General features: G+C 40.0%; 1 protein-coding gene across 4 annotated transcripts in view; it reads left to right on the top strand.

The window, feature by feature from the left end:
• Positions 1 to 853: 853 nt before the first annotated feature.
• The window catches only part of SNX1 (sorting nexin 1), a 39,414-nt gene continuing 12,610 nt past the window's right edge, over positions 854 to 27,657 (top strand). Inside the window, exons 1-8 of one of the 4 annotated variants that reach the window (XM_030878964.3) lie at positions 854 to 1,111; positions 15,732 to 15,843; positions 19,362 to 19,489; positions 20,041 to 20,107; positions 23,960 to 24,003; positions 25,732 to 25,873; positions 26,858 to 26,936; positions 27,389 to 27,464. In XM_030878964.3, the coding sequence (XP_030734824.1) occupies positions 953 to 1,111; positions 15,732 to 15,843; positions 19,362 to 19,489; positions 20,041 to 20,107; positions 23,960 to 24,003; positions 25,732 to 25,873; positions 26,858 to 26,936; positions 27,389 to 27,464 (807 nt within the window). In that variant the 5' untranslated portion in view covers positions 854 to 952. The remainder of the gene's footprint in view (positions 1,112 to 15,731; positions 15,844 to 19,361; positions 19,490 to 20,040; positions 20,108 to 23,959; positions 24,004 to 25,731; positions 25,874 to 26,857; positions 26,937 to 27,388; positions 27,465 to 27,657) is intronic. The other 3 variants (XM_030878961.3, XM_030878965.2, XM_060294156.1) reach the window with 3 other exon arrangements.

Here is a 27,657-nt window from a genome sequence, read left to right as displayed (position 1 = left end):
GCACATTATAGCACTGTTCACTTACATGCCCATCTCCCTCAAGCGCCTAGGGGGCCAGAAGCGTCTTTATTTCTATATCTCAAATGCATAGCAGGGTGCCAGGCACACAGTAGATGCTCAATATATATTTCTTGAATGAATTAACTAAATGTTGTTGAAAGAATGAATAGCAAAGCTTTACTGTATCTGTTCAGAGACCTCAATCAAAAATATTTATTGAGGACTTCCCTGGTGGCACAGTGGTTAAGAATCCGCCTGCCAATGCAGGGGACATGGGTTTGAGCCCTGGCCCATGAAGATCCCACATGCTGCGGAGGAACTAAGCCTGTGCACCACAACTACTGAGCCTGCGCTCTAGAGCCCACGAGCCACAACTACTGAGACCGCGTGCCACAACTACTGAAGCCCATGCACCTAGATCCCGTGCTCCTCAAGAGAAGCCACCTCAATGAGAAGCCCACGCACCACAACAAAGGGTAGCACCCCGTTCGCGGCAACTAGAGAAAGCCTGCGCAGAGCGACGAAGACCCAATGAAAGCAACAATTAAAAATATAAATAATTTTAAAAAATATTTATTGAAGCTCTATGTAGCCACTGTGCTTGGCATGGGTTGGTGGCACGAAGAGGTTTTCAGACTCGCTTCTTCATCTCCTTAAGAAGCCCGGTAGATAGAGCTATCTAGAGCACAAAGAGCCCTTAAGCACGTCCCCGAGCGCCTCCTTTTCTGTACCTTTGCCCCGTAGGTTAAGAGCTCAGCCCTGAGACCAAGGGTTTGGATTGGCTGGGCAGGAGCCCCGGGTCGTCCCGCCCCGCCCCCAGCGCGTAGGCCCCGCCCCGCGCGCCCCGCGGGACTGGTAGCGGCCTTACCTCTTCGAGCCGCTGGAACGCTTTGCTCGCGGCACTATCTCTTTATAAAGTTGTTGTTGCGGCTTCCGCCGTGGGTGGAGGAAGATGGCGTCGGGGGGTGGTGGTTGTAGCGCTTCGGGAAGACTCCCTCCGCCCTTCCCCGTCCTGGAGCCGGAGTCCGAGGGAGCAGTCGGGGGGTCAGAACCAGAGGCCGGGGACAGCGACACCGAGGGGGAGGATATTTTCACCGGCGCCGCGGATGCCGTGAGTTCGCACCCTTCGGGGCAGGCGGGCGGGCGCCCCCAAAGGAAAGCGACGCTAAGCGAGGGTTGGGGAGGCTGGGCAGAGTGGGCCCGGCGAGACCTTACGTTGGTGACAGTTGTCGTGGCTTGGGTTCTAGATGAGCACCGAGACGTAGGGCCCGGCTTCCCCGCCCCTGGGCGGACGGTGAGGAGTGAGGGATGTGGTGGCTTCTCAGCTGAGGTCCGTGACAGCGAAGAGCCTCCGAGGCGGGCATTTGGCCCTGCCTTGCGGCCCCACGGACCCACGGGGCTGGTTTGCTGGTGGTTTCCTGCCAGGCTGATTTAATAGATCAAGATAAGGGGGTGGGGTGCAGACTTTCCTTTACCTCGCCTTACTGTTCCAAGGATGAATAATGTTATCTGGAGTTGCCCAAGATAGTGACCTGCCCACAAATCCTTTCGTTAGCTCCATCCTTACCGGTGATTACTAAAGGTCCTTTTGGATCTTAGTCTAGGAGAATTAACTTGACTCCTTTGATCTCTAGGAAAATCCTGCCAGATGTCGGTTGAAAAAAAGGTCCTGCCAGATAAACCACTACGTAGATCGAAAGCTTTGTCCCTGTTTTTTGTGCCTAAGTACCTCAGTGGGAGCAAATCTGTAAATGAGAAGAGGAAATGGTGTTTCCCATAGTAATATCCGGGTTTCTTTTAAGAGTTAGGTATTAAAAAAACTCATCTTTATATGTGGAATGTGGAAATCAATAATCAGTTCTGGAACCAATGGAGATGTTTTTGGGCTGTTTTATAAGAATACTGACTCATACCATTTGGTACAGTTAGTTCCAGGTTGAAAACTTCTTCAGTGCTAGGAGTGAATTTATGTTTCTTTCTATCTTGGTTAATGCTTAGCTTCATAGTAGCTACTCAGTATATGAGTGACTAAATAAAACAGCTTTAAATTCTTTATGCAAGCGTGTGTCTGAAAAAGTTTGAGGCTTCTCTCATTTTAAGTCAGAAAAAGGTTAAGTTTCTTGGCAATGCCTTCTGTGATAATCATTAGATTTGTCCGTGTACTGTATTTAGGAATTAAGTCCATAATCCCAGCTCCAAAAGTGTTTGCTGATGCTTATATAACAGCTCAGACTGTCAAATGAAGTCTCTGTTATTCTGAGAAATAACTCTTGTTGCTAATTTAGTTCTGTATCCCATTTAAAACAAATCTTTTGTCTATTCCTTTAGTAATTCCCTCATAAGCCATGCAGAACAGCGACTGTTGATAACTGCTGAGATGGTAGATAGACTGAACATCTGAAAACAGAGACTCTGGCTCTGAAAGCAATTGGTCACATTGGTAAATGATGATTTATTTTTCAAAAAGGACCCTGGAAGGATGAGTTGTTATTTTCTAAAGTTCTCTAAGTAAGTTCAAGAGGTTGTGATTTGATTGGTCTCACCAGATTACTTCCCAGAGGCATCCATACTTGTCTCCTAAGATAGTGAAAATACTTTGCCTAATTTCCATCTAAGGGGAGGAGGAGGGGGTCAGAATGAACTTGTTCTACCACAGAAAGCCAAATTATTTTTATTTAGATTTTGATCCAGGAAAATTGAGTTGCTGAGGGAACTAAAATGCCACCTGTAAGCCATTTTTTAGCAGCTTGTCTTGATGTTAATCTTCAGAAAGCCATTTCTGATTCCTCACTAGTTAGGCTGTGACTTTTTTATTAAATAGTCAATACAAATTATATTACAATAAATGCTTTAGTTGTGAGCCAGTGTGAGAAGATGGATTGCAGTGCTTCTGTATCTTAAGGAACAAGATTGAAAAATAAAGTAATTAAGAAAGTGGGCTTTGAAGCCTGGTTTAAATCCAGGCTCTGTTACTTGCTGGCTTAACCTTGGGAAGGGTACTTATTTACTCTGTACAGTTTCCTCACCTGTAAAATGTGAATAGTAATAGTATTTTCCTCCACCATTATTGTGAGGATTAAATTAGAATACCTGTAAAACACTTAGAACAGTTGAGCATTTTGTAAACTAGAATTACTCAAAGAATCAAAAAACCCACAAAATCTAATAATGAATTAGAAAAGTTAAATTAATTAATCCTAAAAATGGTTAATGTAATTTATCAAAATCAAACTGGTAATAAGATTGATTTGATTAAAATCCATCAAAGTAGGCACTTAATGACTTCAGTAGCATCCTACTGATTTAAGTTTATCTTCATACTAGGTTTTGTTGCATGTTGGAGGCAAAGAGAGGAATATTAAAGAATTGAGAAGCTGAGGCATATAAAGTTTAAAACTCATTTTTGGTATGCATGTAATTTCCTGGACATTGATGTAACAGCTGCTGCTGTTAATCATCCCATCTGCTCTCTTTTAGAGCCCAAGAGGCTTTCTTAATATGGTAATAAAAATATGATTTGATTTTTAATGGAAAGAGCAGCCCCTGATATGCATTTTAGGATCTACAAACCAGTTATTTGAATGGGATAGACTGGAGTTAAAAGGATTATTAAAACAAATCTGAAATCATTGCTTTAAGCCTGAAAACCAGTTTGTGGAAGGTCTGGTTCTTAAGAATACTCAAGACCTTATCTTCTTTATGCCTCTTACTTTGTGGACCTATGAATAAAAAGGTCTAAAATTTTAAATATATTATCTGAATCTTTGATTGGACCTGAATCCAGATATGTATCTATTTAATTAAAACTTTCTTAGTTCTAGGATAGGATTAATTTTTCCCTTAGTAAAAAGAGAGACTAAATTAGAGCCCCTTTTCGGTTCTTCTAATTCTTAAAATTGTTATGTTAAAAACACTAAATAGCATACATGTTTTTACATCTCATTTGACCTCACTGGTCTTATTTGCATACTTCTAAACCGGAAAGGTAAAATTGAAGCAAGTTCTTTATCTGCCTTCCCGGAAGCTCGTATATGCTCATCTCTTTAGCAGTATGCCAGGACCACCATTAGATTTGCCCTCTGAATAAAAGAGAACTGTGGTGTCCTTTCTCATGCTGAGAAAAAGGAGGGAAACATAGATTAATGATATCCTTGGTTCAGGTTTTGGCCAAATCTGGTAACTTCTTCATTTGATGATATATTATACCAATTAGATTTTTTTTTCTCACCACTCTTATTCTTGAATTGAAACCCTTGTAATTAGAGAAATGGCTAGAAAAAAAGAATAGGATAAAGACAAAATAGCAGGGGACTTGAAAATGAAAAGTCACATATTGAAAAAATTGGTTAATCAAGACTTATTTACATATTTCCACTGGTGTTTAAAGAACAATGTCACTAGCCTTTATTGGTAGTCAAAAGTCAAGGATAGCAATTGGCTTCTGATTGACAATGTTTTATGGACTATAGGGAATTATATAAACATAAATTACATATTAACATTTAGACAGAAAAGGGCATGGTATTTTTAGAATCCAGTCCTACATCTATGATCAATATAACATGTATCCTGAGGGGAAAACAAATCAACTTTTTTTAAATTGTGGTATAAAACACACAACAAAATTTATCATCATAACCATTTTAAATTGTACAGTTCAGTAGTGCTAAGTATACTCACATTTGTGTGAAACAGATCTCCTGCGTTAAATAACAACTCTCCTTATCCCCCTCCCCTGGGCCCCTGGTAGCCACCATTCTACTTTCTGTTTCTATGAATTTGACTGCTTTAGATAACCTCATAAAGTGGACTCATACAGTATTTGTCTTTTTTGTGACTGGTTTATTTCACTTAGCACAGTATCCTCAAGATTCATCCATGTTGTAGCATGTATCATAATTTCCTTCCTTTTTAAGGCTGAATAATATTCCATCAAATGTATATACCACATTTCGTTTATCCATACGTCCTTCAGTGGACATGTAGGTTACTTCTGCCTTTTGGCTCTATGAGTAGTCCTGCTATAGGTATGCAAATATCTCTTTGAGACCCTGCTTTCAGTTCTTTTGCATATATACTCGGAAGTGGGATTGCTGGATCATAAGGTAGTTCTATTTTTAAGTTTTTGAGGAACCTCCATACTGTTTTCCATAGCAGTTGCACCATTTTACAATGTTATCTCAGCTCTTTTTTAAGACCAGTTTATTTCCTTTTGAGTGCTTATAGGATAACTTTTTTAGATCTGGATATAAGTTGGTAATTTCATTAAAAGCTCTAAGGAAATTGATAGTTTAACTGGCTAAGATTTTAATTCTCTGTTCTGCAAAATGCGTGGTGGCTATTCCCAAAGGTATAACATGTCTTCAGTAAGTTTCTTGATACTGTCCTTTCTCTGTTCCTAATCAGACTTCTTTTTTTTTTTTTAAAAATAAATTTATTTATTTATGGCTGTGTTGAATCTTTTGTTACTGCGCACGGGCTTTCTCTAGTTGTGGTGAGCAAGGGCTACTCTTTGTTGCGGTGCGCAGGCTTCTCATTGCTGTGGCTTCTCTTGTTGTGGAGCACGGGCTCTAAGCGTGCGGGCTTCAGTAGTTGTGGCTCGCAGGCTCAGTAGTTGTGGCACACGGGCTTAGCTGCTCCACGGCATGTAGGAGCTTCCTGGGCCAGGGCTTGAACCCGTGTCCCCTGCATTGGCAGGCAGATTCTTCATCACTGCACCACCAAGGAAGTTCCCTAATCAGACTTCTTAAAGTTAATCTATACAACAGTATTTTTAAACAGATTTAATACTTAGTTTCTTTAGTTAATGGTATAGTCATTTACAACTAATATTAGTAAATAGTCATGGGTAACTGTCCGTCTAGTTTGTAGTATTTTCTATACGCATATTGTCCCAAACACTTGTTTTTGGAGCTAACATCACATCAGGTGGTCAGATCTAATCAAAAGATCAGAAGTTGAAATTACACATTCTTCACACAGGTCTGATACAGATGTTCTTGGAAAAGTCAGTAACTGGTGTTTTGTCTAAAGATTCATTTTAATGCTCAGCTCAAATTGTAAACTTCTAATAAGTTTAGATTTTCCTGAAGTACATAGACTCATTGGTTTCTTGATCATAGACTTGTACTAGCAGTTAACCTAGCTTTCAAGGTTATGGAGGAGAAGCTAACAAAAGTAGTTACAAAACACTTTTGGAGAAAGGGGCATGAGAGAAGACTTAAAGATGACTAATAAGAACCCAACTTAAAATGTATTTAAAATAAGAGTTGTGGGGGCTTCCCTGTGGCACAGTGGTTAAGAATCTGCCTGCCAATGCAGGGGACATGGGTTCGAGCCCTGGTCTGGGAAGATCCCACGTGCTGCGGAGCAACTAAGCCCTTGCACCACAACTACTGAGCCTGTGCTCTAGAGCCCTCGAGCCACAACTATTGAGCCCACGTGGCACAACTACTGAAACCTGCGCGCCTAGAGCCCATGCACTGCAACGAAGAGTAGCCCCCACTCACCGCAACTAGAGAAAACCTGCACGCAGCAATGAAGACCCACGCAGCCAAAATAAATAAAATAATAAATAAATTAAAATGAAATAAAATTAGAGTTTGGGGCTTATGAGAGAAGCAACTAACATTGTGATCCGACTTCTAGGTTTTGTAGGGAGTTGCTGCCCCTTTACTTACTCAGATGTCAGGGTAACTCTAATGACTTGGCCACTTGTGATTCATTTGGCTGGGAGAAGGGAGAGGAAAAAGAACACTCTAATTTCTCTCCCTTGGTCCTCAAAGCTTCTCAGCACTCTTCAGTAACTGCTGTCATAAATAAATCATGAGTAGTTGATAGTTACTAGAGCAAGTAGCCATAAGTATCTGATCTCCAGGAAAAGTCTGTTGCTCAACTTTGGCGTATTCTTTTGCTTAGTCAGATGGACAGCTGGGGCTTTGTTTTGCTTTCAGAGCAGATTTGAACTGGGTTTGTTCTGCTTTTTCAATTTAGAAGCTAATGCACCATTAGTACTCTGATCCTTCTTCAGTTCCAGGCCCTTCCAAGTTATATTAGTGTGAGACCCCAAAAATTTGGTATGGAAGTTACACCAGAGGATTCAGTAGAATGTCTGTAGCTAAATTTTGGTAGATCATGGATGGCCTTTCACTTTGAGGTCTCTACTGCACTTGCTCATGGTTTTCCTTTACTAACTCAGTGGTCAGTTTCAGGCTTATTTTCCCCACCCTTCTAGCTCCCCCTTTTCCATTTTCATTAGTCCTAGAGGAACTAGCTCAGAGGTTCTCTACCTTTTTTGTGTCATGGACCCATTAGCAGTCCACGGAAGTCTGTGGACCCATTCTCAGAATAATGTTCTTAAATGTATAAAATACATAATATTACAAAGGAAACCAGTTATACTGAAATGCAATTATCAAAACGTTAGAATAATTTTATGTTATATGCTTTTTAAAAAAATGCTTTAAATAATATCTAGGGATAGGTTTAATACCGTGATTTTTAAATTGAGATGAGCATAAATGATATTTTAAGGTCTGTAATAACTGTAATATCAAATAAAAATATCTAATTTTTATTAGCTATGTCTCAGGTACTGCTACTACTCATGGTTTGTTGCCTGTCTTTATAATTGAAGAAAATGCTGAATTTCAGTTAGAGGTTAGTGAAAAGTAAATTGTAATTTTATTCCCATTTAAATTCATAGGCCCGATTCTCAATTCTGTGGCTCATGGACCCCACATTAGAATCCCTACTTTAACTCCTTAAGTTATGAGAGGGGGTAATATTGTGAAATCATTTGGGTTAGTTAGATATCCACCCAGTTTGTAGAGTAAGATGTACCAAATCCAGTGGACACTTAAGGTCCATTCTCCTAAGCACAGAAACTTTTAGTGCATCTGTGCCATTTTTGAAACATGGTGTGGGAGAGGAGTCACTGCCTGCGGTAGGCGGAATGACTTCCCCCTCCAGCATGTCCACTCCTATTCCTGGAACCTATGAAGGTCTTAGGTTACAAAGTGAAGGGTAAATTTGAAGTTGGGATTAAGGTTGCTAATCAGCTGACCTTAAAGTAGGGAAATTATCCTGGATGATCTGAGTAGGCCCAGTGTAACCACAAGGATTCTTTAAAAATGGAAGAGACAGAGAGTCACTACCTTCAGAAGAAAGGCACAGAGAGATGTAACATTGTTGGCTTTGAAGATGAAGGAAGTGGGCCATGAGCCAAGGAATGTAGGCAGCTTCTAGAAGCTAGAAAGAGCAAGGAAACAGATTCTCCCCTAGAACCTCCAGGACGGAATGCAGCCGTGATGATACCTTGATTTTAGCTCAGTGAGACCTGTATTGACTTCTGCAGAACTATAAATTAATAAATTTCCATTGTTTAATCTGTTAAATTTGTGATAATTTGTCACAGCCATGATAGAAAACTAATACACTGACCCACTTAGCTCATTTCTCCCCAGAAGTAAAGGTGGCAAAAGGAGTAGTATTTCATGCCAAGATCTTCCAGTGTAAGTTTTTTTCTTGGCTGCGTTGGGTCTTTGTTGCTGTGCGTGGGCTTTCTCTAGTTGCGGCAAGCGGAGGCTACTCCGTTGTGGTGCGTGGGCTTCTCATTGCGGTGGCTTTTCTTGTTGAGGAGCACGGGCTCTAGGCGCGTGGGTTTCTGTAGTTGTGGCACGCGGGCTTAGTTGCTCCGCGGCATGTGGGATCTTCCCAGACCAGGGCTCAAACTCGTGTCCCCTGCATTGGCAGGCAGATTCTTAACCACTGCGCCAACAGGAAAGCCCTACCAGGGTAATTTTTAAAGACTTTGTGACTGCCGTTTTATCATCTGGGTATAACTTCTGGGGTTGACTTATTCCTAATTGTCCTTTCCTTGTCACACAATTCCGTAGCTCCATATTGCCTTAACTAAATTATCCAAATTTTTCATCGGAAAATGAGTATGTACCCAGTTTTCCAGAAGCACTGTTACTTGAGCTTTTTATTTGGATTCATCCTCTAAATGCAGTTGAGAATTTCAATTGTACTACCCTTCTGAGGTCCCTTGAACATAATGCAAAGATTCTGCCTGGAGCAAAGAGCAATTGAGCAACATGAGGAAGAATCAAAACTGGTTAACATAAACGGAAGATACCTGGAATCACAGCAGTACTTTTCAGTACTGAATGGCTGTCAGCTCTGGGGGACAGGAAGCCCACATCTGTCCTTCCCTGAGCTAAGAAAATTTCATTAGTAGCCTGAGCCTCATGGTTTGAAGCCAGTAATTGGCAAGGAATACCTGTTTGCTCTTAACACAAGTGCTGTCTTGCTGGCATATCTTTCTAGTGACTCTCTGAGAATTAGGATTAGGCTGTCTGAGTGCTCTTGTAAGTACAAACAGAAGCACAAGAACCCAGAGAATACTGTTCCTCTGAGCCCTTCCTTAGACAGCCAAAATGATTGAAGACACATAGACATATGGACCGGTGGTGAGCACTGAAGATGCAGTTGCCTATAGAATTCAGACTTAAGGAGGAATAAGGAGAGAGCATCATATGTCATGGTCATACGCTCTGACACTACAGATACAAAAGAACTATATTTTTTATTTTTTTTTGCAGTACACGGGCCTCTCACTGTTGTGGCCTCTCCTGATGCGGAGCACAGGCTCCAGATGCGCAGGCTCAGTGGCCATGGCTCACGGGCTCAGCTGCTCCGCGGCATGTGGGATCTTCCCGGACCGGGGCACGAACCCATGTCCCCTGCATCAGCAGGCGGACTCTCAACCACTGCGTCACCAGGGAAGCCCACAACTATATTTTTTAAAAAGGAAAGGGAATGGGGATAACATTTGCAAAAAAATGTTTGACTGTTTTCAGTAATCATAGTAGTTGGTGATAGTATCAGCATTGTTATCCTGAGACTGTAATGTGGGATAAATCAAGTGAATACTTACGAGACAGTCTAATCCTATCATCCACTGTGTTCTCGAGAATCAGAATTCTTATATGAAAGAAAGGAGACTTGAAATTTGTAGTCTTGATACTTGAATGGAAAATGTCAGTATGAACACATGAAACATTTTAAAAACAAATGTGTGTATCTATATCTTTCTACTGAAAAGCTCTAGATACACTGATGAACCCAGGTACCTCTGAATACCCCTAGTGCTCAGACCGTGGTCTTGAAATAGTATTTCAAGAAACCAGGGCTTCTGGTTCTCGTAGAACAGGCTGATTTCAGGTGTGAGGTAGGAAACGTACAAAAAGAGCCTGGACAATCTTGTCATTACAGATAACAAGGAAGCTTTCAAGAACTACAGGGTCACGTCAAAAATACTCAGAGCCAACTTGAAGAGGTTCCCACTGGCCAATGATGGAATGATTTGAGCTTAAGTAATGATAATAACGACCATGAATTGCAACACATAAAATATATATGAATTGTAAAACAGTATGGAAGTTTCTTAAAAAACTAAAAATGGAACTACTGTATGACCCAGCAATTCTACCTGGGTGTATATCCATAAAACACTAATTTGAAAAGATAAGGCACCCCACTGTTCGTAGCAGCACTATTTACCATTGCCAAGATATGCAAGCAACCTAAGTGTCCATCAACAGATGAAGGGATTAAGATGTGGTGAAAAAAAAAAATACACACACACACACACACACACACACTCGGGAATGCTACTCGGTCATAAAAAAAATGAAATTTGGGGCTTCCCTGGTCGCGCAGTGGTTGAGAGTCCGCCTGCCGATGCAGGGGACACGGGTTCGTGCCCCGGTTCGGGAAGATCCCACATGCCGCAGAGCGGCTGGGCCCGTGAGCCATGGCTGCTGAGCCTGCGCGTCCGGAGCCTGTGCTCCGCAAAGGGAGAGGCCACAACAGTGAGAGGCCCGTGTACCGCAAGAAAATTAATAATAATAAATATAAAATAAATACAATGAAATTTTGTCATTTGCAACAATAGGAATGGACTTGGAGGGTATTATACTAAGTGAAATATGTCAGAGAAAGATGAAAGACAAATACTGTATGATATCACTTATATGTGGAATCTGAAAAATACAGCAAACTAGTGAATATAACAAAAAAGAAGCAGACTCACAGATGTAGAGAACAAACTAGTGGTTACCAGTAGGGAGAGGGAAGGGAGAGGAGTAATATAGGGATAGGGAATTAAGAGGTACAAAGTACTATGTATAAAATAAATTACAAGGATATATTGTATAACACAGGGAATATAGCCAATATTTTATAATAACTATAAATGGAGTATAACCTTTAAAAATTGTTAATCACTGTTCTGTACACCTGTAACTTATACAATATTGTACATTATACTTCAATAAAAAATAAATTTAAAAAATTTCATCACAGAAAATAGTTTTATCTATTGCCTAGAAATTTAGCCCCCTTCAAAGTTTTGTGACTTACTATTAAGAGATTTTTAAAATATGGATTATAAAGCAAGCCTTATTTTTAGTTTTGATTTTGTCACTCTGTAATCAGTGTGCCTCCACCCCCAAAAATGAGTCCTTCCTAAAATTTAAACTGTTGCTTCAAAATTAGCTTTTTAATATAAATCATTCCTTAATACTGATGAAAATTAGCCTTTTAACCTTGGGCATATGAAATATGTTTTAATACCAGGTGGCTATTTATTTTGATGAGAAGTAAGCTATTATTATAAACTCTAGTCTCATGGAAGACTTGTTTTCTATTAACAGTCCTGTATAAATGTTGGGTACCATGAACGGGGTTCATTTCTTCTTATCCTTAAAAATAGTCCTGCTCAGCTTCTCTTGTATTTGATTTTAAGTAAAACTTGAGAATATGCCTCAAAGGACAACTGTGTGCTGGGTACTCTTCAGCCTAAAGAAATAGGCCAGTGCCAATACAAATCAGTCAATTGAGAATAAATTTGCTAAGATCAAAAATAAAACAAAGAGAAAAGAGATAAAATTGGGGGCGTGGGTACTATACAATATGCCGGAGAGAGAGTTAACATACTTATGTAAGAGAAGTGTACATCTAAGTAACGCTAACTCAGCATAGAAAAATGGGCAAAGGACACCAAAACACATCACAGGGATTCAGATGGCCAGTAAACATGTGGGAACAAGACAACTTATAACTCGTTAACATACAAAGATTTTTTAGAGAGAGAGAGAATGCTTAATGTTGCTGTGGTGGTGTGGGGTGGGGGCCTGGGGGTGGATGCAAATTGTGACCTTTCTGGAAGGGAGCTTAGTAGAGCCTTTGAAAATGTCGTTTAATAATTCTGCTTAAGAATCTATCCCAAGGAAATAATCAGATGTAGACTTATATATAGGGATAGACATCACCATATTTTTTGTGATGATAAAAATAAAAACCTGGAAACTGTCTAAATGCCCATCATTAGGGAAATGACTATGTTGTAGTATACCCATATGATAGAGAGTCAAGTCACTAAAAGTGGGATTTTTGTACAACCTTAAAGACATGAAAAAACTGCTCAGATGGCAAAGGGGGCAAAAACAGAATACAAAGTTTTGTGTACATAGATTAATTTTATAAAAGAACTACTGAGGAAAAATTAGAATAGTAAATACAATAATCAGTCTAACTATGTTCAGCTTTCCTAGAACTCAGCCTTTAGTGGTTTTTGGAATGGAGTCCCAGAGTATATTTGAGGAGCAGTTTTCTATTCTCAAAGGTAGTTGTTACCTAGCTTACTAAGAGTGCACAAGCTTTTGTTTTCATTACAGTTCTAGTCAAGCAAAGTATGGTTTGGGCTTGAAGAGGATCTGGTAGAGGAAGAATGACAAGTAGTTGTGCTCTAGTTGTCACCACAGTATCCCATCCATCTGGATCTGTCTTTTCTGATTAGTATAGGGAAAGACAGACTGCTATTCCTTTGTTTTTTTGATTGAAGTATAGTTGATTTACAATGTGTGTTCGTTTCTGGTGTATAGCAACTTGATTCAGTTATACGTGTGTGTGTGTGTGTGTGTGTGTGTGTGTGTTTGGTTATATATGTGTATATATTCTTTTTCATGTTCTTTTCCATTATGGTTTATGACAAGATATTGAATATAGTTCCCTGTGCTATATAGTAGGACCTTGTTGCTTATCTATTTTATATATAGTAGTTTTTATCTGCTAATCCCAAACTCCTAATTTATCCCTTCCGCATCCCCTTTCCCCTTTGGTAACCTTAAGTTTGTTTTCTATGTCTGTGAATCTGTTTCTGCTTTGTAAATAAGTTCATTTGTATCATATTTTAGATTCCACGTGTAAGTGATATCATATTTGTCTTTTTCTGTCTAACTTCACTTAGTATGATAATCTCTAGGTCCATGCAATATGGCTGAGTAGTATTCATTGTATATATATACCGCATCTGCTTTATCCATTCATCTATCAGTGGACATTTAGGTTGCTTCCATGTCTTGGCTATTGTAAATAGTGCTGCTGTGAACATTGGGGTGTATGTATCTTTTCGAATTAGAGTTTTCTCTGGGTATATGCCCAGGAGTGGGATTGCTGGATCATATGGCAACTCTACTTTCAGTTTTTTAATGAACCTCTATACTGTTTTCCATAGTGGCTGCACCAATTTACATTCCCACCAACAGTGTAAGAGAGTTCCCTTTTCTCCACACCCTCTACAGCATTTGTTATTTGTAGACTTTTTAATGACGGCCCTTCTGACCCGTGTGAGGCAATACCTCATTGTAGTTTTGACTTGCATTTCTCTAATAATTAGCGATGTTGAGCGTCTTTTCATGTGTCTGTTGGTCATCTGTATGTCTTCTTTGGAGAAATGTTTTTTTAGGTCTTCTGCCCACTCTTTGGTTGGGTTGTTTGGTTTTTTGTTATTGAGTTTATGAGCTATTTGTATATTTTGGAAATAAAGCCCTTGTCGGTCTCATCGTTTGCAAATATTTTCTCCCAGACAGACTGCTATTCTAGCATTGCTCCAGAAAATTTTCTTAATCTTTAAACTTCCAAGTTTAGATGATAAAACAGAAATAGAAATAGAAAGGTGCCTTTATTCATCTTCGTATCACAAGAATGGGTTCTTCTCGGTGTTGTTAAAAATGGGTAAATTCTAACCTGTTCTTTTCCTGTTTCTTTAGTCTCTCTGGTGAGCTACTAGTAAATTACATTTATATATGTATATTCTTAATGTATCTGAGTTTTAATCTCTCTTAGATCTCCATCTAGAGGCAACTGGTATTAGTGGGAACTGAATTAAAAGACATCAGATGGCTTTTTATGAGATTCCCTATACTGTACAAGAGCACAAGAGCATGTATAGGATGGACGTGTGTATGTAAGAAAGTAGTTGGCAATTTAAGAGGCAAAAGGGAAGTGTAGGGTTTGGTTTTGCCCTATTATTTGTTGTCTGTGTCTCGGCAGTGGTTTTTTTTTTTTTTTTTGGTTGTTTTTTAAGATTGTGGAAGCAGCTAGAAGACAGGATCACTGTCTCTAACAGAACTGGTAACATTTAAGCACATACAACTAAAAGCTCATTAAATTTTATTAGGGTAGAAAATTCCGTTGTTTGCTAGTATAAATCTACATATTGGTAACAGTTTCTTTCCCTGAGGGTGGCCCCAGTACTGGGATGGAGCTATTTGCATGACAGATTCAAAGTACCCAATAAATCTGTCATTTCACTTTGTTCTGTTGGGTCAGAAAGGGCCTGTTTCCAAGGAACAAACACCCTCAGATTTGTTAAGGAAATGTTTCATAAAAGATTCCTTAAGTCAGGTCTTTTAACTGATTTGGCCTTGGGGTCTGACTTCAAAACCCTCTAATATGACACCATGGCTTTTGAAGTCAGATTCTCAGCTTTCTGTTAGTTTTCTACACAATCCAGCTTTGTTCACTCTGGTACCGGTCTGGGGCCTCACCCCACACTTGCTTGCGGCGGATCACAAGGCCATGGACTGACTGTATTTTCACCATGTGCCTGTAGGCTAAGCATGGCTGGTTTTTCTTCTGCTAGCCTGACACGAGTCTGGTTGAAAATTGTGTCTCTATAAGTTAAGGATGAAAAGATAAGTTATAGTTACAAACAACATTAAAGTGTCATACCTTCCTTTGCTTGTCGGGAGGGTCGGTAATATCCACATAACTGGGCTTCAGTGAATGGTTCAGCCAAGGCCACAAAATAAGGCAGGATCAGAGCTTGATTTATGGTCTCTAGTGTGGTGTCCTGGACACTAGAATGTGCCCTGTCAGCATTTGAAAGAATAAAGGTCATCAACTGAGGAGAAATGCATTTGGACAGGTTCTTTTGAAAATTATCTTTGTATACACATATCCATGTTGGCATCATGTGCTTTGGGGTAGGGCATTTCAGCAGGGTTATAGTGTTAGAAGTTAACCCTAAAATGTGTGAGTTTATTTTAGCTCTGTGATCACTCAGGCCACACTTACATAACTAATAATGATTTGCTGCTTATTAAACTGGCTGACTAGTGATCCTGTCTTCCCCTAAACACCTGGGGAAGCAACTGAGGGGTGCATCAGAAGTCACTTTCTAGGTTGGTTTGTTTTTTGGTGGTTTTTTTGGCCGTGTGAAGCAGCATGGGGGATCTTAGTTCCCTAACCAGGGATTGAACCTGTGTCCCCTGCAGTGGAAGCGCAGGGTCTTAACCACTGGACCGCCAGGGAAGTCCTCTAGGTTTGTTTTTAATGGTACAATTTTATTCATAGTATTCAGAGTATTTCTTTGTTTTCAGAGTAAGCCCCAGTCTCCAAAGAGAATTGCTTCCCTTCTTCCCATCAACAGTGGCTCCAAAGAAAATGGGATCCGTGAGGAACAAGACCAAGAGCCACAGGATCTCTTTGCAGGCAAGTATGGACTCAAAACTTAAGCTAGGAATCTTCTAAGTTGCTGAGTTAAAGTAAAAAGCTATATATATATGAGAAACACAACTCGATGTTAAGATACTATTGTGGAGGATTCCAAAACATAATAAAAGGCAGTACCTGCCATCACGATTCTTACAGGCTTAGGGAGTAAGACATAAATATACAGTTATTTAAGAATGTGATTTAGACAAATTGTTAAACAATAATATAAATGTGGCCAGAGGACTGATAGAAATATTAGGTCACAGGAGCTCAGAGGGGTCTGAGGTGAGACGAAAGCAGTGGTTTTAGACTTTTATGACCAAGACTCATAGTAAGAAATAACATTTTGTGTCATAATCCAAAATATTTATGCACTTGTATAAAACTAAAAGTTTTATTAAATAACTTGCCTTTACTACCCTCCATACAATCTGAAATTTTCTGTTGTTTCTCTTTTTTTAAAATGCTGTTTGTAACCCACTGAATCACTGTCACAATTCCCCAGTGAACAACAGACTGCAGTTTGAAAAATACTAGTATAGAACAGAGTTTCTCAATCTTGGCACTGTTAACATTTTGGGCCCAATAATTTTTTGTTGAGAGGGACTGCCCGGTTCTCAACAAAAGGTGGTCCTTCCCCTGCACCACCCCCAAAGACATTCAAAGACATTTGGCAATGGTTGGAGACATTTTTGTTTGTCACACCTGGCAGTGCTGCCGGTATCTGCTGAGTAGAGGCCATGGATGCTGCTAAACACCCCACAGTACACAGACAGCCCCTCACCAAAAAGAATTATCCAGCCCAAAATATCAGTAGTGCCCTCATTGATAAGCTCTGCTCTAGAGTGATCTTGTTAGACTTCTTGGAAGAAGCAGGATTTATGTAGGAAAAAGAGAAAGGGTGCAAATGGTTAGGCAGGAAGTATATGGTGTGTTTGAGGGACAGTCAGTAAACTCAGTGGGCCAAAACAGGGGCTTCTTAGAGATGCCATGGAAGGTAAGTCTGGAAATGTTGTTTAGGAGGATTTTAGATAACAGTAATAATTAGAATTTGAATTTTCATCCTAGTGCCAATTAAGAGCCATTGGTAGTTTTGAGTAAGGAAAGTGATCTGGGCAAAGTGAGGAAAGACTGACCTGGTAGAATTATTATATAAAACGGATTGCAATGGACAAAGACTGGAGATGTCAGAAGGCAATCACAAATTAGTTCAAGAATAAAATGGTAAAGACCAAAAATAAGGTAATGGAAATAGGAAAAGAAAGGTGAAAACTTTTCAAAAACTGAAATCAACAGAATCTGGTGTTGGTGATTGGATATAACGGGTGTCCAAAAATAAGGATTGAAGACAGTCAAAAGTTTCAAGCCCAAGGATTAGGAAGAAAATGGTACCATTTTGAGAACTACATTCTACAGAAGAAACTAGCTTTGAGTTGGAAGGTGGGGAGAGTGAGTTTGGGTTTTAGATATTTTAAATTTTAAATGTGGGGATCAACTTCCTAGAGGTGGTAATTGAAACTGCCATGTGAATGAGACCCTCAAAGGAGAGAATGATAAGGAAGGGAAGAGATGAGAGGGTGGACTTGGGAAGGGAAGATCTTGGGAGGACTCTCACATTTGAACTCGGTGCGAAATTAAGACATGACAAGGGAAGAAGAGGTTAGAAGAAGGAATATAAAGATTTCAAATATTTTCCAATTCCTTTCCTCTATGAAACTTAAGTGCCCACTGTTCATTCTGCTAATGTTTACATTTGGGATAAAATTTCTGGAGGAGAAATGCAAATAATGAATCATCTAGTTATATGGCAGACTGCAAAGAAAGTTTTTCTATCTTTGGGAACTTAACATTTATATGATTTGCCCTTTAAGAAGACCTGAAATCTTGGTGTGACTGAGTTACCCCATGGTTGGGTTTTATATATGAACATGTAGAAGATCTTTATTAGGGACATATTTATTGCTGATGAAGGTTCTGATTTACTTCATTCCCCAACTGTTTTCATAAGCAGCCAATGACTGCCTCATTACTAAGAAAGGAACATAAGATATCTGTAGAAAGGAATGCCTACAGTGATACATTTAGTTTAGGACTTGAGTAGTTTCTCGGATATTTCAGTTATTGACTGTGGAAATTTAAATGTTCTAATACTTTCTACATGATTAGTTTAGTGATCGTCAGAATCTCTGTGATGGAGTCCAGTGGCTCTTCCATTACTCTTATCAAGAGTACAAAGAAAAAAGCATTTTTGATGTAAGTTTTGTCACATTTGTCACAGGACTCTCAATAAAAAATGCACAGCTCTTCAAAAGGCTTTTAGTAGCACTCTAATAAGCCAAAGGTTTTAAATGTTTAAATTCCTGTTTCGTTTTCAGTCACATTTATTGGATTGGATAACTTAATTATTTATGTGGTGCCTGCATGATATGAATTTCTTAAACATACTTTAGCTGGTTGCTTGCTTCAAAGAATCCTATCACCCTAGCATGTTCATTATGCATATTTTTGTGTGGTTTGTACTCCTACAGTAGGGCCAGATTATATTACCACCTCTCTTTTCCTGATGAGGAAAAGAATCCTGATAGGATTCCGACAGTCTGGCAAACTTGTTTATAGACATGATTAACTTTTTTTTTTTTTTTTGCGGTATGCGGGCCTCTCACTGTTGTGGCCTCTCCCGTTGGGGAGCACAGGCTGTGGACGCGCAGGCTCAGCGGCCATGGCTCCACAGGCCCAGCCGCCCCCGCAGCATGTGGGATCTTCCCAGACCGGGGCACGAACCCGTGTCCCCTGCATCGGCAGGCGGACTTTCAACCACTGCGCCACCAGGGAAGCCCTTTTAATGATAATAGCATTGATCTAGGACCTGGTTATGCCTTATAGACCCCTCTGTCTGGTTTCATTTTAGCTCTAAATGAAAGTCTAGAAAAGAAAAAGAAACAGTTCTCTTTGAATTCCCTAAGGCTAGAATTGAATACTTACTGATCAGGCCAAACCCTAATGGATATTTATATTTTTCTTTATTAAAAAGAAAAAAAAATCTCAGTTATTTAGGCTTTGAACTTCTAGCTCCATTGCTGCTAGTTGAGAGTGCGTTCTTATTATTTGCCTAAGAAATTGTAATGCCTAAAAATGGTACATAATGCTCTTTTAAAAGTCCCCTCCCTAGAACACTTAGGGAATGAGTTGTTCTGTTCAGCTGAGATTTTCCTAGACAAAGACAGCTCTTTAGCACTTTTTTTTTTAAACTATTTTGATTAGAAAGATTTTCAGATATTGCAATATATTTTTATCCCCCTTGGACAGCATATATTAAACATAACTTAATCTTTGCAAGATGATCTAAAACTGTAATTGTGAACATTCTTAAACTGTGGTAAAACAACAGTGTCATCTTCAGATGTGGCAAACAGTACTTTTCCCCCAGTGTTACTGCATTTGTATCTTAGGTCCATTTTTTCTAGCTTACAGTTTTTCTGACTCTTCTTTCATTATAAAATATCAACTATTTTTAGATGCCACAGTGGAGCTATCCCTGGACAGCACACAAAATAATCAGAAGAAGGTGCCAGCCAAAACACTCATTTCTCTTCCTCCACAGGAGGCCACAAATTCTTCTAAGCCCCAGCCAAGCTATGAGGAGGTGAGAATTTGTGCTGTTGGTCTTCTTTTGGATGTTTAGGACTGTGCTACCAGTCTGAAGTTCAGTTGAGTTTGAACCTTGATATAACATGTATGACTCTTGAAGAAGACTCTTATGGTTAATGGACAGCCAAAATCCAATAAAGGACTCTTTCCTGGGCAGAGTATCTGTTACCCAGAAGATGGCACAGAGGCTTTCAATGGTCATTAATGATATTTAGTGTCCGAAGCTCCCATATTCAAGAGTATAGTGTCTCCTCATTCCCTCCTTAGCCTGACAGCAGCAAGTCTTCCAAAACCTAGTAATTATTCGTTATGATCAAAATAATGTTTTAAGAGAATAGATGTAACAAAGACCTTCGTGCAAGCTCCAGCTTAAAGTAGTGGAAGTTGCTTCATCAAGATTGTTGGGAATGGACAGAGCTGAACACTGATGTGTAGAAGGATATATCTATATCTAATATATGTTATTATATTGATGTAATGTTAATGCAGAGTAAAATTAATATAGCCTTTTTTGGGGTATCTCATGATTTGTCTTCTCTTTAAAAGCTAGAGGAAGAAGAACAGGAAGACCAATTTGACTTGACAGTTGGTATAACTGATCCTGAGAAGATAGGTAAGTGTACTTGGGACTCCCTGTGATGTTAGGATATGGCTGTGGAAAGCACAGTTAGCTAATTTCTTAATGGTTACCTCCAGAGCTGAACTAGCTAGTGTGAAATACTTCATCATTATCTTTCCTATGAAACTATGCCCCTTGCTATGCTTCCAAGGCCAGAAACAGCAGTTACCAGTACTTATTTAGGCCTTTTCTGGCTTAAGAAAGAAAAATCAGAAAATCAAATATTATTCGAATCCCTTTTTAAAAACCCAAAATTGGCTTCTCCCACAGAGTTGTTGACACCATTTTATTTCCTCTTGAGATCATAAATTCCATTTAAGCACCCTAAAAACACGTTTTAAAATCTTGGGATGCTGGATTTATTTTTCCCTCAAGAAATTTGGATTTCTTGTTACATGTCTTTTTACTATGTACTCTTGATATTCTAATAAAGTGGGGAAATCTGCATCTCTCTTTCATACGTAAAGATTAAAGAACCCAGGTTGAATTTTGATCAAATTTAAATTGGATTTTCAAAAAGCACAATAATTAACTTTGACCAGAATGTGGATTTTTAGGATAGCCTTCCTGTGTCTCAAGCTTGTGAGACCTTTTAGTGAGTGGCGGGCAAACAGGCCTCGACTTTCCTTGTTCCAGGTATAGTCTCTAAGAGAAGAGGCTGCACAGAGCTTTTTCCTCCTATTAAGTAGGGGTGATATTTGTATGGTTAAGAGGAAGAATGTGATTTCCAACCCTTTGTCTGTTCTGAACTAGGAACAAGAATTTTTAAAATCTAATTAGACTTTATGCCAAAATGGTTTGTTGTTAAACTGTAGAGTTTTACTTTTCCTAGACTGGTGCACTGGTAGGATGTTTATGAGCATCTTATACAATTCCCTCATCCACCAGTAGAGGAAATTGAGAACCAATAAATGAAATGTAGCCTTCCTGTCAGGTCACAATATATGGCCCGTGGTAGAACCTGGACCAGAATTTTGGATTACATGTTCAGGATTCTCTCTTGCCTCTCTAATATTTATGAATATTCTATATGCACGTTGATTTTAGGCTAGTTATTAGCTGCTTTAAATCCTTGGTAGAGGGCTTCCCTGGTGGCGCAGTGGTTGAGAGTCCGCCTGCCGATGCAGGGGACACGGATTCGTGCCCTGGTCCGGGAAGATCCCACATGCCGTGGAGCGGCTGGGCCCGTGAGCCATGGCCGCTGAGCCTGCGTGTCCGGAGCCTGTGCTCTGCAACGGGAGAGGCCACAACAGTGAGAGACCCACGTACCGCAAAAAAAGGAAAAAAAAAACCCAGAAATTTATTCTCTCAGAGTTCTGAAGGCCAGAAGCCTTGTCATGGTGTTGGTGAGGCCATGCTTCCTCTGAAGGCACTAGAGAAGGACTGTTCCGTGCCTCTCCTCTAGCTTTTGGAGCCTCAGGCATTCCTTGGCTTACATATGAATCACTCCAGTCTCTGCCTTCATTGTCACATGGCATTCTCCCTGGTGCCTTCACATCATCTTCCCTTTATGTGTGTCTGTCTCTGTCCAAAGGTCCCTTTTTTATGTAGACACCAGTCATATTGAATTAAGGCCCACCCTACTGACCCCATTTTCACTTGATTTCTTCTATAAAGACCCTGTTTTCAAATCAGGTCACATTCTGAGGTACCACGGGTTAGGATTTTCAACATATCTTTCTTAGGGGGACACAGTTCAATGCGTAACAGTAATTTAAACATCCCGTGGATCAGATTTATTTAAACACAAATCACTTTTGGTGATAAACCTTCATTCCCTTGCACCATAGTAGATTCTTAGTCATGTCGATGCCAAGAAACCAGCTACTTCAAGATTCATATTGATCTTTATAACAGCACCTTCTGTTTCTGTAAACAGCGTGGGCTGTTTACTCAACATGAGCTTCTTATTCCCACACGCATCTAAATAAGAGTCTCACTACCAGGATATTGCTTTTTAGAGCCTTGGTAATTTGCATATGTCATTTTCAACTTCCTGAAATTATTTAGGAAATTAACAAATTTAAAACTGCTGCATTTCTAGGACATTTCCGTATCTTATAAGCTCTGGACATGAAAGTATGTCTCTTTTTTTACACATTGCCTCAATAAAAACAGCTGATAAGCAGGCAAAGTGTCTGAAGATCCTACTTCACTACTGTGTTTTTATGTATGTTTGCACTTAGTCATTCCTTAATTGCAGGCACTAAATCATGGAATTGACCTTTTGGACATTTGACCATGACTATGCAACTGTGAATGAAAATTTGAAAGTTTATAAAGTAAATTTAGATTTTTTTCCTTTTATCAGTGGTAAGCATCCTTAGTAGTATTAGGCGATATAGTTTAAGTGGTTTAGAAGAGAACTAACAGTGGTAATAAATATAAAGTAATTTCTAAAGCTTTACTTAAATAGTTTCTGGGTTTTGTTTGTTTGTTTTTTAACATCTTTATTGGAGTATAATTGCTTTACAATGGTGTGTTAGTTTCTGCTTTATAACAAAGTGAATCAATTATATATATACATATGTTCCCATATCTCTTCCCTCTTGCGTTTCCCTCCCACCCACCCTCCCTATCCCACCCCTCCAGGCGGTCACAAAGCACTGAGCTGCTCTCCCTGTGCTATGTGACTGCTTCCCACTAGCTAGCTATTTTACGTTTTGTAATGTGTATATGTCCATGCCACTCTCTCACTTTGTCACAGCTTACCCTTCCCCCTTCCCGTGTCCTCAAGTCCATTCTCTAGTAGGTCTGCATCACATTGCTCTTTTGGTAGGGCTTGGAGAGATGAAGAAAGCAAGCCCTCTCTTCCTGTACAGTCTCCAACTTCTCTGTGTAATTTATAAAAGCAGTTATTCCCAGCCATCTCGGTGAACCCAAGTTGTAATACGTGACCCTGCAGGTCTAGAACTGCACGTTCCTCCCCTGGGCCCTTACCCCAGGGCCAGTTCAGAGGCTTTGGCAGCTAGTAATTGTTGACCTACGTTTTCCTGGTTGGTGTGGGGAAGAATCGGGGTGGGGAGGAAGGGAATGAAACCAGCCTAATGTGCCAGAGCCCAGCACTGGAGTTATGTCGGTCTCGAGTCCAATGTGTGTCTTTTCACTGCTCAGGGAGTCAATGGTGCCTTTATGTCCCTAAGTGGTTGAGGTCAGGACACTACCACAGAGAAAAACAATTGCTTGAATCCCAAATTATTGAACAGTCAAAGCCTTTTTCAGAAAAATAATTCCTCCAGGAAAGAGAGATTTGTGTGACATCAGGCAGCCGAAGTGTCTTCCTGCCAGGCCCTTTGCTCTGGGTGAACATGCTAGATGAGAGGGGTCAGTGTCCCCCAGCACCAGTGGAGGGACCGGCGCAGTACTTCTGAAAGAGCAAATGGAGCCCAGAGCTAGCTTAGGGTAGAACTTCTTGTTTCCTTTTACATCATTTGCTTCCTTCTCCTCCTCCTGCTTTATACAGCAAGAGAATTGTTTGGATTTAGACAGATGTGTGTAACTAGCCCAAATACTGGCATGGTAACAAGCGATGGATTGTCAGTATCCAGTGCTGCTTTGTGGAGGGTATAAATAGAGCCTGGCTTTGGAACAGGAGGCTGACTCTCTTGTCTGACTTAAACTGGGGCCCAGCCAGCATCCATGGGGCCATGATATGCGCCACAGAGGTCCTGAGACAAAGTAGGAACTGGATTATAGGATAGTATATAAAGCTTAGAGATGAAACAGATATCCCTTCTTGTACACAGCTCCTGTGGCTGGCTTATGATTCCTGGTTAAATGTTAGCAAGATTTGTTCTGCTTTGGTTTACAGAATAATCCTCTCCTGCTTTCTTGTTCTCCCCACAGGGGATGGTATGAATGCCTATGTGGCCTACAAAGTTACAACACAGGTGAGTCCAAGTGACCCTGCTGATGACCACCTTAATAGACTTGGGTGCTCATACCAAGAAGGTCATCATTCAGATTATTTCTGGGTATTTCTTTAGTTTCTTTGTCAACATCTTCCTTCAAGTTTACTCAAGATGGAGCAAGTCTGCATCCCCTTGGTAATCTCATCTGAGCCTTTCCACTTTTCTTCCAGAGAGCTAACACTTCAGTGTGAAACTTTGTAAGTTTTATTAAGACATGTGGTGTATCTGATATAGTACCATCCCTCTTAAGAGCTATGTGGCTTAGAGCTAGTTTGGCGGATCACCCCAAACTATACCACCTGTTTAAAAATCATCAGTTCTTCTGAGGTTTCCTATGTGGAACTTCTTTTAATGCTCTCCCTAACCTTTTGCCGCTCGGGTCTGGTCTTCCTTTTTTATATAATATTAATGCATACAAAACTTACACGTTGTTGTATGCAGGTTATGAAGCATAAAAAATGAAGCCCCGAACCTACCACCAGTCTTAAGATGAGTACCATTGAATCTACCTGCGTGTTTCTCCCTCTCCTATCCCCTGCCTCACACCTTAGAGGTGACCACTCTCCTGAGTTGTCTCTCATTTCCTTTATTAAAAAGTCTTCCCATATGTATCTCTAAACAATGTACTGTTTTGCTTTTTTTTTTTTGAGTTTCATTAAAATGGTATCATGCTGAATATAGTGCTTTCTTTACTACCATTGTTCCTCAGACCCATCCATGTTGTGTGTAGCTGTAGTTAATTAGTCCATTTTGTGATTATAGCATAATACATTCATGTTCCTGTTGTGAATATTTGGCATGTTTCCAGTTTTTGTAATTATGCGCTGTGAACATACTTGCACATGTCTTCTGGTGTACACATAAGAAGAGTTTCTTTTGGGTATATACTCAGGAATAGTTTCCCTGGGTCATAGGTAGTGCAAATGTTGAAGAAAAGGAATACAAACTGCTTTTTAAAGTCCTTGTACCAGTTTATACTTCCATCAGCAGTATGTAAAAGTTCCCATTGACACACTTCTCTGCCAGCAGTTGGCAAGGCCCCACCTCCTTAAATTTTGCCTGTCTGGTGAGTATTAAATGATCTCTCAATATGACGTAGGCCTAGTCTTTTTTACTAGAAGTTTTCTTTATATTATCTCTCTACTACTTGTTGACCTGCCCCTGTGTTCTAGATCCTGTGACACTTTAAAGGTTAAAGTGTCTACAGTGTAGACATTTCGTCTGATCCTCCCCCTTAGGGGCATTGTTTACTCTGTCTTTTCTTCTGTTTGGCTGCTTTAATTCCAGCAGCTAATACCCTTAATAAGTCAGTGCAGGATGAATGGGTTAATAGATGACCATAGAATTCTAGCTTTAAACTAGATTGCAACATCTCTTTCCTTAGAGCAAGAGCCCTTAACCTGCAAATAAAACCACATTTGAATTTAATTAGTTGCCTTTGTAATCTAATGTATATTATTTTATGCACTTAAAATCATTATTCTGAGAAGGGCTCCATAGATTCCCAGACAGCCAGAGGGGATTATAGCTCAGAAAACAAACAAACAAACAAACAAGAGTAAGAATCTCAGAGAAAGTTATTTACCAAGTGGCTAAATGACAGGGATCTGGGAAAAAGATTCCCTTGATGTCAGCTGGATGACTTTTAAGATACTCATTCATCCCCTATTTAAAATGAGATCGCCTTGTATTTTTTCTTTCCCCAAGACGAACTTACCAATGTTCAGAAGTAAACAGTTTGCAGTGAAAAGAAGATTTAGTGACTTTCTGGGTCTTTATGAGAAGCTTTCAGAGAAACACTCCCAGAATGGCTTTATCGTCCCTCCTCCCCCGGAGAAGAGCCTAATAGGTAAGCCTGTGGTCTTTAATTCTGCTTAGATTCTTTCCTTTGCATTCTTTCTGCCATATACTTTCTACTTAGTATATGAGGCTACTTTTAATAGCAGTGTAGACTCTTGCAGTTAGAAAAGAAGTATTTCCGGGACTTCCCTGGTGGCACAGTGGTTAAAAATCCGCCTGCTAATGCAGGGGACACTGGTTCGATCCCTGGTCTGGGAAGATCCCACATGCCGCAGAGCAGCTAAGCCTGTGTGCCACAACTACTGAGCCTGTGCTCTAGAGCCCGCGAGCCACAATACTAAAGCCCTAGAGCCCGTGCTTGGCAACAAGAGAAACCACCGCAATGAGAAGCCCATGCACTGCAACGAAGAGTAGCCCCCGCTCGCCACAACTAGAGAAAGCCTGCGCGCAGCAACAAAGACCCAACGCAGCCAAAAACTAATTAATTAATTTAAAAAATTATTTCCAGCATTTTCCTATAAATTACACGTGGTCTAGAGAAATAGTATGTTTTGACATGGTCTCTTTCTTTGAGTGCAATAGGAGGCTCTGGTTTTAGCTTCTACAGTTGTGTGTGTGTGTGTTTGTATTGGTATCCTGGAGTCTTCAATGATTGCTGTTCCTTCCAGATTGAAATGTACTAACTGAATGAGGAGAAGGAGATGGGGCAAGGAATCTTCCCATTACAATCAACTGATGTCTGTTAATCTTTACTCAGAGCCCCATGGCCCCCTTTTAGAAAACATGTGCTCTGGAAATCCCAGAGCGTAGAACCTTCAGCACTTTAAGACTAGTTTAAAAATTGACTGTCATGAAAAGAACCTTTTGTTCATGCCTGCTCGTGACATAGACGTGGACTTTGGTTGTATTTTGTAGAGCTGTCCTCATTGCCTTCCTCCTGTGGGCTTTTTTTTTTATAGCCTTATGCTTTTCATGATGATATATGGGTTTTTTGTTTTTTGTTTTTTTTTTTGCTTTTTAACTTCTTTTCCAGGAATGACAAAAGTAAAAGTTGGGAAGGAAGACTCTTCTTCTGCAGAATTTCTTGAAAAACGGAGGGCTGCTCTAGAAAGGTAAGTACCCTAAAACTATTTTCTTGAATACCATGAGAACAAATGAGAAGCAGAAACTGAGACTTAATTACGATGAGATATTTGCTGGAGTTACTAGTGGTGAAACTTGAGTGAATTAAAGATTCCCACCTCCATATTATCTCTAACCTTTCCTAAGTCTCTTTCCTTCCCACCTCAGGAACAGAACATCTTCTTTCCCCACCTTGAGTGAGCAATCAAATTCTCCTTCTTCAACAGTCAAACATGAATGGCTCTGAGGTCACTTTCTGAGCAGTTATTTTTCTTCCCTTTTTGGAAATGTGAAGAATATGAACTTGAATGTGCTTGTACTTAAGTGCCTTATCTGAGGACATTTTAAAGTAATGAGAGACATTGTACCCCTGCCAGCACTGTATGATACTCCAAACCTTGTGAGGCCAGGTCAGCTAACCAGATAACTCCTTACCCTGTAGGTACCTTCAGAGGATTGTGAATCATCCTACCATGTTACAGGACCCTGATGTCAGGGAGTTCTTGGAAAAAGAAGAGGTTAGTATTGTACAAACTGAATTTCACAATTCATATCTGCCCCTGTGAAATGAAACTAGTTCATTCAACAAATATTTGAGCACCCGTGTATAGCCTAGTCTCAGACTACATCCTAGTTCGTAAGCACCCAAAAGTGACAAGTATTCTTCAGCCTCTGAAATAAAAGAAGCTCTGCCTGCAGTCAAAAGTAACT

This window comes from Globicephala melas, chromosome 2, assembly GCF_963455315.2.
Source record: "Globicephala melas chromosome 2, mGloMel1.2, whole genome shotgun sequence".
NCBI lineage: Eukaryota > Metazoa > Chordata > Mammalia > Artiodactyla > Delphinidae > Globicephala > Globicephala melas.
Note: the sequence above shows the minus strand (reverse complement) of the source record. Positions and strands in the feature narration are given on the sequence as shown.